At 34.2% G+C, this 10347-nt stretch overlaps 1 protein-coding gene across 2 annotated transcripts; it reads left to right on the top strand.

Moving 5' to 3' along the window:
* The first annotated feature begins 706 nt into the window (after window positions 1-706).
* LOC133549210 (myoblast determination protein 1 homolog) lies at window positions 707-9769 on the top strand. Of its 2 annotated transcripts, none has more exons than XM_061894404.1 (3): window positions 707-1399; window positions 2861-2930; window positions 7850-9769. In XM_061894404.1, exons 1-3 carry the CDS (start codon window positions 824-826, stop codon window positions 8065-8067), a joined length of 864 nt encoding a protein of 287 aa, XP_061750388.1. In that variant the 5' UTR covers window positions 707-823; the 3' UTR covers window positions 8068-9769. The 2 variants fall into 2 exon arrangements, with proteins under 2 accessions (XP_061750388.1, XP_061750387.1); XM_061894403.1 differs by having other exon boundaries at window positions 7847-9769.
* The last annotated feature ends 578 nt before the right edge of the window (window positions 9770-10347 follow it).

The following is a 10347-nucleotide window of genomic DNA, read 5'->3' as shown; positions in this document are numbered from 1 at the left end:
AGGAAAAGCGGACGTGATGACAGGTTGTAGAGGATGCTAAAAGCAGTACCAATATTGTTGTCCAGGTGTAAATTCGGGAGAATGATTGCCCCGGGAGATTTTCGGAGGGGGGCACTGAAATTCGGGATTCTCCTGGAAAAATCAGGAGGGTTGGCAAGTATGAGAATTAGCGTTGAATCCGGTGATACAGCGGCACCGCCACTATATAATACCGGCGGGCCAGCTCTAATGTTAATTTATTATTGCCTCAAGGGCCAAATTTGGCCCGCGGGCCAGAGTTTGACACCCATGTAGTAGGCCTTTAATAATTATTAAAAAATTATAACATTTCGTTTTATAAAGGTACAGTAAATATTACTATTATAGTTAATAATTATTAAAAAGTAATAACATTTAGTTTTAGAAGGGACAGTAAATGTATTATTATTACATTTAATAACAATTACTAAAAACTAATAATAGTATTTACTTTTAAAAGGGACAGTTGCTATTATTATTATATTTAATAAAAAATATTGGAGCACAACTTTCAAGTAGTAAAGAGTTTTTACGAGGGATTTCGGGGCCTAATTGGCGTGAAGTTGTAAACCCCGCCTGCTGACTCCTGATTGGCCAAGCCTCCATCGGCGTCACGGCGCGTAACCACGCCCCCTGCGGACCTGGCAGGTATAAGGAGGTCAGCATGTCCACAAGTGTCAGAGTGGACTCTACATTCCCACGCACGCGCCCACACGCACACGCACGCGCACTATAACACCATTGCCCACGTGCCGGTTTTGCTTTGGTGTTCTGGACTTGGTCGGGTTTGTGGGTCGGAGCCAGGATGGACTTGTCGGACCTGTCGTTCCCGATGGCGGCGGAGGACTTCTACGACGACCCCTGCTTCAGCAGCAGCGACATGCACTTCTTCGACGACCTAGACCCGCGTCTGGTCCACGCGGGCCTGCTCAAGCCGGATGAGTCGTCGTCCGCCCCGTCGTCGCCCTCCCAGTCCCCGTCCTCGTCGTCGTCCTCGTCCCGCCACCAGACTCGGGCGGACGAGGACGAGCACGTGCGCGCGCCCAGCGGCCACCACCAGGCGGGCCGCTGCCTGCTGTGGGCCTGCAAGGCCTGCAAGAGGAAGACCACCAACGCAGACCGCAGGAAGGCCGCCACGCTGCGGGAGCGCCGCAGACTCGGCAAGGTCAACGACGCCTTCGAGACCCTGAAGCGGTGCACGTCCGCCAACCCCAACCAGAGGCTGCCCAAGGTGGAGATCCTGCGCAACGCCATCAGCTACATCGAGTCCCTGCAGGCGCTGCTGCGGGGCGGACACGACGACCAGTACTACCCGGTCATGGAGCACTACAGCGGGGACTCGGACGCCTCCAGCCCCCGCTCCAACTGCTCGGACGGCATGGTGAGACGCGGCGTGCATGCTTTCTTTCTGTCACATTTTATCACACATTCAAATATACATTTATGTCCTTTTTAACCATCTTATTATACATTTGTAAATTGTTCTTAAAAACACCTTACTATACTTAAAAAAAAAACATCTTATTATACATTGATATACTTATTTTAAACACCTAATTATACATTTATATTATTTTACAAACATCTTATTATACATTTATATACTTTTGTTACATGATATTCTTGTTCACGTCTTATTACATGTACAGTCTTTTGTAAACATCTTATTATACATACATTTTTTCACATCTCATTACACATTTATTTTCTTATTTTAAATATATTTGTATACATTTATATTATTTTTTCACATCTTATACATTTATATTCTTATTTGTTTAACATCTTATTACATTAGTATTATTTTTTGAAATGTTAATGTACATTTATATAGTTGTTTTAAATATTGTTTTATATAAATATATATTTTTTGTACATTCTTTTTCTACATCCTATTTTATAGACATTTTCTTTTTTTTACATTTTACTATACATTTTACTATACATTTATATTCTTATTTTATACATGAAAATATATATACATATTTTATTATCATTATTTTATTATACATTGTTAATTTTACATCTTATTATACATTTATATGAATTCAGCTGAGATGGGCTCCAGCACCCTCCTGCGACCCCGAAAGGGACAAACGGTAGAAAATGGACGGATAGAAGGCGATATATATATATATATATATATATATATATATATATATATATATAAAACATTTTATTATACACATAGCTTTTTTACATTTTAAACATTTATATCATTTATTACATCGTATTATACGTTTTGTTATTCTTTTGTTACATCTTAATATACATTTATATTCTTATTTTTTACGCCTTTTTAAACATGTATATCCTTTTTATATCCTATTATACAGTTATATTCTTAATATACATCTTGTTATACATTTAGTTTTTTACATCGAATTGTACATTGAATTTTTGTTTTACACCTTATTATACATTTATATTCTTTTTTTTACATCTTACTATACGATTAATCAGATTTTATATATTATTAAACATATATATTTATTTTCAAATACATGTTTTTTTTAAGTCCAAATTATTATTCTAACAAATAGTTTCGTTTAGGACGTGTAAACGTGAAAGATGAACAACAAAAGCAATTAACGAAAGTGTTAATAACTGTACAAAAATAAATTGTTTATTATTTTTAAAAAGAACCAGCTGAAAATAATAACATTACTCGGCATTCCATCTTTCAATTATACACACTTTAATTCTTATTTACTATTCAATATATAATTAAAATAGTCACTTTTGATCTTATTTCTCAAAATGGGTCCACTTACTTTATCGTGTTCTGATGAAAGAAACAATATTCTGTATGAATTATAAAAATGTTGTGTTTGTTCTGCAGACAGACTTTAACGGAGCGGGATGTGCGTCCAACAGGAGGACGACTTCTTTTTTTAACAACACAACCAGCGGTAAGGACTAATCAATGAATAATGGGATTGATTCTGTTCCACGTGTTCTACTTCTGCACGGTTTATTACTGAAAAATCCTTCAATTGATGTTCGGGGGTAATTAATTAATAATTCATGTTAGATATGGAAGTTAATTTAGTGAGTGGAATAAATGTTGATTATCATTATTAAATGGATGATTAATTAATATATTATGTATATACATATGTAATCATAGATATAAAACATGATAATTATGAAATATAAATAATCAATATGGTTAACAATAGTAAATTATGTTAATAATGTATATTGAGAGCTAATTAAGTGTGTAAATGCAAGGCCCTAAACAGGATTTTATTTAGATTTTGTATTAAACCATTAACCTATATTTTTAAAACAAACTTACATTTATTTGATGCATGTTTTTGGTTTTGGTTTTTTTCCTGGTGCAAAAAAAACAAATATAACCCTAATTAAAACATTAACTTGCATATCTTCCTGACACATCTTCGACAGGGATCGAAACCCTCGCTGTATCAAAAAAAACAAATAAATTAAAAAAAGCAGTAGACTTATTTGTTTAAAAAAAGCCAGCCCCGGTAGTCATAACTTTACCATTAAAAATACATTCACAGTAATCTACTGTAAAAACAATAATTGAACATTTTACAATAAAAAAAAACTGTCAACAGAATTTTAAAGTAATAATAAAAGAGGTACTCTTTTTTTAAATGGAAAAAAAAAGTTTATTTTTACTGTAAAATTCTGGCCACTGAGCTTCCATAACAGCCTAAAATCTACTGTTCTTATTACAAATCATTTTATATTTATATTATGGCTGTCAAAGGATTAAAACATTTAATCGCGATTAATTGCAATGTTCATAGTTAACTCAAAATTAATCGTGATTAATCACAGCTATTATATATATATATATATATATATATATGTATATTACATGTACATAAATGTGTATATATATGTGTGTGTATATATGTGTGTGTGTATATATATATATATATATATATATACACAATTTTTAATCATTGTCAAGTTTTAACACCATGGACAGACAATTAATTTGTTTTAAATAAATGTGTTTTAAACATTATGCTTTTTTAAACAGCTCAACACAAAAAGGAGAAACACCAATTTAAAAAAAAATGCCCGCTGTGTGTTGTGTCTTGACAGATTTTGTACAGAAATACAGAATTTATATTCCTGCTTTAGAAGCACTAGCATTTAGAGAAGAGGAGCTACACTGTAACATGTATTTCTCTTTATCGATCAATCATCAAATACCGTATTTCCTTGAATTGCCGCAAGGCATATAGTATGCGCCTGCCTTGAATTACTGCCGGGTCAAACTCGCTTCCCAAAATAATTAGCGCATGCTTAGTATTACCGCCTGGTCAAAATCGTGACGTCACGAGTGACACTTCCTCTGTCATCACTTTCAAAATGGAGGAGGCTGAGTTCAATGCCGGGTAATTTGAAATCGCATAAAGGGAAAAAGATTAAGAGTTATTCAATAGGATTTAAGGTCCAAGCTTACATCACACTCAAATTTTTACTGCATACCTTTGGTAAGTGCCGGAGTGAGGAGAGGTTTTAAAATAATTAGTGCATGCTTACTTTTACCGCATGCCTTTGATAAGCACAGGGGTGAGAATAAGTTTTAAATTAATTAGCGCCCCGGCGGTGAATCAAGGAAATACGGTATATCAAAACAGTATCCATTCATTTGTATAGAAACATGTTTGCGATTGTTTTGCAAATTTCTTCAACACGAAAACACTAAACTACAATGCAGTGTTGTTTTCTTAGTATTGCACAAAATAAAACCTGGATTCATGTACTCCTTTCTTTTTCCATCTAGAAAATATGTGATGGAGATCCACGGAGACAATTAAGTTAAAAACAAACATGCAAAACCGGATGGAGTAAAAATAAATACCTTTTTTCCCCCCCTCAAAAAGTATTAAACTACAAATAAAAGTGAAGCAAAAACGCTAAAGGTGCCAAATGCAGGAGTTGGCTGCACTCTTTAGCTTTAGATTGGAACAATATTCCCGCCACATGCCTTGATTTTAACATTACAAATATGGCAGGCAGCATAAACTGCATGTATTTGGAAAATACAAACCAAACTTTAGATCGTTTTCTACTTGGCATGATTGGGTTGTTGTCAAGAAACATTGTTGGGTTGCAACTAGAATTTTACAAAAAATACCGAAATTAAACATTGTGGTCCAAGAAGAACTTTGAAAGGCTGAAATCATGACACCATACATTACATTACTTTGAGCAACACAATTCATTTCCATCTAACATTTTTAATAATCAGCTTGATTTTATAACAGTCTACTTTTTTATTAATATTCTGAAGTTTAGTATATCAAACATTATTAAAACATACATTTAAAAATCTAAGCAACTTTTTAACTACGGCCAGGGTTTGAACTCGAGGCCTTCTGAATTGTAAAGCGCATCGTTAGGGACACACCGGAAATGACAAAGGGACATTCACAGCTGCTCATTCGAGCAGTCGTGACGTCACACGCATCCCGGACACCGACCGGCTGGCTTCGGTCCGTGCTAAAAAAAAAAAAGTACCGGATCCGATGCCCATTCGTAATGATCGTATTGTAACACATTTTTACATTTTGTAAAAGTCGTTAAACCGGATGTATAGCGCAGCAATTGTATTTTGAAGCCGGAAAAGTGTGTAATTGGTTTTGAGAAAGTGGCTTGACATGTTTTGACGTCGGATCGACTATTTTCAACAACAAAAAAAGTCTCCTTTCGACCTCCTGCCGACCGTCTTTCATTTCTGTTGAGCTTTAATGTCATCTTACTTACTAAATCAGTCACAGTAACAATCTAAATGTTGTATTATCACTGCATCTTAACCGTAATCTGAACACTGGAGTGAAACATTGCCTACCTCTTTCAACATGTGCAGGGATGTCGCCTCTTCTCAAAATAAAAATAGTGAAAAATGGTCCTTTCTCGACGGGGAAAAAACTTTTTTTTGTTATGGCTTTGAATTTGATATTTCCATATGGTAGACTTTCTTTTGTCCATTTCTGCCTGCTTGTAGCTCATAAGTAGCAAGTGAACTACAGCCAAGTTCCCGCCCGCTATGGCACGGCAGGAGGGTCAAAAAGTAACCGTTCGCGTTAATCGCTTGTTTAAATAAAAATAGTGTTGACGTCCCTAATAAATAATTAAATGATATATATATAAATATATATATATATATATCTCCATCCATTTTCTACCGCTTATTCCCTATGGGGTCGCGAGGGGCGCTGGTCCCTATCTCAGCTACAATCGGGCGGAAGGCGGCGTACACCCTGGACAAGTCGCCACCTAATCGCAGGGCCAACACAGATAGACAGACAACATTCACACTCACACTCTAGGGCCAATTTAGTGTTGCCAATCAACCTATCCCCAGGTGCATGTCTTTCGAAGTGGGAGGAAGCCGGAGTACCCGGAGGGAACCCATGCATTCATGGGGAGAACATGCAAACTCCACACAGAAAAATCCCGAACTCAGGACCTTCGTATTGTGAGGCAGACGCACTAACTCCTCTGCCACCGTGTAGCCATATATATATATATATATATATATATATATATGTATATATGTATATATATATATATACACACATATATATATATATATACACATATATATATACACATGTATATATATATACACATGTATATATATATACACATATATATATATATACACATATATATATATACACACACACACATATATATATATACACACACACATATATATATACACACACATATATATATATATACACACACATATATATATATATATATATATATATATAGTGTTATATCATAATAATGGTTATACTAGTTTTTCATTTACAGTAATGCACTGTAAAGAAAAGACCATTTAAGTCAAAATTTTACCTTACAAAATATGGTATTATTTTTCAATTTACAGTAATTTTGCAGAAAATTTACAGTGTTTTTGAACCAAATTACTGCAATTGCAAAATAAACCAAAAATAATAACATGTAATATTATTAATTATCATTGATATTACTAATTAAACCATACACATTAAAAAAGTTTTCTACTGACAAATATTTTTAAATATGTTTTTTAAGTTAAAAATATATTGGTGCTTTTTTTACAGTGCTTGTTTGAAAAACAGTTTTAACCATACAATCTACTGAGATGCACTGTAAAAAGATAAAATAAAAAGAGTAGATGTTAAGGTCAACATTAAATAAAATAAAAAAAACTGGTTCTGTTAATCAATTTAGAGTAATTCGGTGTAAAGGCCAGTTTCTGCAAAATTACAGTAAATAAATAAAAAAATTCCACTTTTTTTTTTTTTTTTTTTTACAGTTTTTAATGTAGATTTTAAAAGTGCACTACTGCAAATGTAAAAACGGTAACACTTTTATTTGTATGGTCGAACTCCATTTTGTTTTTACAATAAAATCTACTGGGGTTTTTTCCTTCTTACTTACAGTGTGGGTTCGATTCGTGCCTGGATATGCGTCAGTAAATACCCACATTTTTATAAATTTAGATATGTTACATTTGTTATCTTTCACCAGAAGTTCTTTTTTTTCCATGAACTCATTTGAGTACAAAACAGGCATCAAGTTGGAATTACTGTATTACTTGTATTTTGACAGTAAAATCTCGAGCTGCCAGTTTATGAGTGATACTTCAAGCTGCACGCCCCCGCAGACAGTTCCACTAACTAGACAGATTTGCTGTTCTGTTCTTATCCGTGACGGAGCAGGAAGTGGCTAGGAATTTAACAAAACATTTCATCTGAAGTTGCCTGTCAAACGGGGCAACTTCCAGCGTGTGAAAGTCTGTATTGAATAGTTAGTAAAATATATATTTGTGTCCCAGCAGGCGGCGTGAAGGCGGAGCGCGGCTCTGTGGTCTCCAGCCTGGACTGTCTGTCCAGCATCGTGGAGCGCATCTCCACCGACACCGGCGGCCCGGCAGCACCAGAGTCGCCGCAGGCCGAGATCCAGGCGGCCGGCGAGGCCTCCACCCCCGAGCCCGCCGCTGAGGTGCCGTCCCCGACGGGCACGCAGGACTCCAACCTCATCTACCAAGTCCTATAGACTCAACCAAGTCCCTACTTCCTCTTCCTGTTTGTGGCAGACATATTTAACCTGTTTTCTTTTGTTGCTGCTAGTAATCAAGGAAGAAAACTGGCTTTTTTCAGCCAATAACTTCTCCTGTTGGACGAGCTTTAAGGCGCCTGATTCATGTTCAGGCTGAATATTAACTGACTGAACATGTTTAAGTTTCATATTTAAGCTGAATATTAACTAACTGAACATGTTTAACTTTCATATTTAAGCTGAATATTAACTGACTAAACATGTTTAACTTTCATATTTAAGCTGAATATTAATTGACAGAACATGATTAAGTTTCATATTCAAGCCTTATATTAACTTACAGAACATGGTTAAGTTTCATATTTAAGATGAATATTAATTAACTGAACATGTTTAAGATTCATATTCAAGCTGAATTTTGATTGACCAAACATGTTTAAGTTTCCTATTTAAGCTGAATATTAACTTACAGAACATGGTTAAGTTTCATATATAAGCTGAAAATTAATTAACTGAACATGTTTGTTTAATATTCAAGCTGAATATTAACTGACTAAACATGTTTAAGTTTCATATTTAAGCTGAATATTAATTGACTGAACATGTTTAACTTGCATATTTAAGCTGAATATTAACTGACTAAACATGTTTAAGTTTCATATTTAAGCTGAATATTAACTGACTAAACATGTTTAAGTTGCATCTTTTAGCTGAATATTATTTGACTGATCATGCTTAAGTTTCATATTTAAGCTGAATATTAACTTACAGGACATGGTTAAGTTTCATATTTAAGATTAATATTAATTAATTTAACATGTTTAAGTTTCATATTTAAGCTGAATATTAATTGATTGAACATGTTTAAGTTTCCTATTTAAACTGAATTTTGATTGACTGAACATGTTTAAGTTTCATATTTAAGCTGAATATTAACTTCCAGAACATGGTTAAGTTTCATATGTAAGCTGAATATTAATTAACTGAACATGTTTACGTTTCATATTTAAGCTGAATATTAACTTATTAAACATGTTTAAGTTTCATATTTAAGCATAATATTAATTACCTGAACATGTTTGTTTCATATTTAAGCTGAATATTAACTGACTGAACATGTTTAAGTTTCATATTTAAGATGAATATTAATTGGCTGAACATGTTTAACTTTTGCATATTTAAGCTGAATATTAATAGACTGAACATGTTTAAGTTTCATATTTAGTTTCATATTTAAGGTGAATATTAACTTACTGAACATGTTTAAGTTTCATATTTAGTTTCATATTTAAGATGAATATTAACTTACTGAACATGTTTAAGTTTCATATTTAAGCTGAATATTAACTTACTGAACATGTTTAAGTTTCATATTTAAGCTGAATATTAATGAATTGAACATGTTAGTTTCATATTTAAGCTGAATATTAATGAATTGAATATGTTTAAGTTTCATATTTAAGCTGAATATGAATGAACTAAACATGTTTGAGTTGCTGGTCCACGACATTCCTCCATGTTGAAGAAAACTAACAACTTTTATTCCTCGTTAACGTCTCTGCCAAGAAGAGAAGCGTCTTTGTACATTTAATATAACGTGTAAATAAGAGCTTGTATTTAATGCTTTTCTCTCTGCAACTTTATATTTATACACACGGAACTCAGAGTGACGCTCCAATAAACAATATTTATACAAAAACTGCAGTTTTGATTTTCTCCTACAAACGGTAGAAATATTAGGAGAGCAAGTATTTGCTGTGGACAATTCTTCTTCAGGGGATCCTGAGGCTCTTTCACACAAGAGGCAGACAAACATTAATTAATGTGGCCCGCGATATTATCTATACCGACCTGCCAAGTCATTTTATATGGCCCTCAACATCATTTGATGTGGTCCGTCACATTATTTTACTGGTTTCAGCCACTTGAATTAACGTGGGCCTCCACATCATTTTGTCGCCCATCACATTGTTTTATGTGATCTAACCACTCCAATTAATGAGGCCCTACAAATCATTTGATGTGGCCTGTCACATTATTTTATGTATTTCAGCCAAATCAATAATGTGGCCCTCCACATAATTTTATGTGGTCTGTCACATTATTTTATGTGATCCAGCCACATCAATTACTGTGGCCCTACACATCATCTAACGTGGTTCAGCCAAATTATTTTATATGGCCCGCCAAGTTATTCAGCTTGGCCTGACAGTCATTCTATACGGTCAACCAAATGATTCAGTGTGGTCCACCACTTCATTTTATATGGTCCCCCAA

The sequence above is a fragment of the Nerophis ophidion genome, linkage group LG03 (assembly GCF_033978795.1).
Source record: "Nerophis ophidion isolate RoL-2023_Sa linkage group LG03, RoL_Noph_v1.0, whole genome shotgun sequence".
NCBI classification, from domain to species: domain Eukaryota; kingdom Metazoa; phylum Chordata; class Actinopteri; order Syngnathiformes; family Syngnathidae; genus Nerophis; species Nerophis ophidion.
The sequence above is the reverse complement of the archived record's forward strand: the minus strand, read 5'-3'. Positions and strand labels throughout refer to the sequence as shown.

Excerpts from the sequence above, each read along its gene's own strand:
- LOC133549210 (XM_061894403.1), top strand. The coding sequence starts at position 824 with ATGGACTTGTCGGACCTGTCGTTCCCGATGGCGGCGGAGGACTTCTAC. Across the intron at positions 1,400-2,860 it reads CCAACTGCTCGGACGGCATG|ACAGACTTTAACGGAGCGGG; the intron begins GTGAGACGCGGC and ends TTTGTTCTGCAG. Across the intron at positions 2,931-7,846 it reads TTTTAACAACACAACCAGCG|CAGGCGGCGTGAAGGCGGAG; the intron begins GTAAGGACTAAT and ends TTTGTGTCCCAG.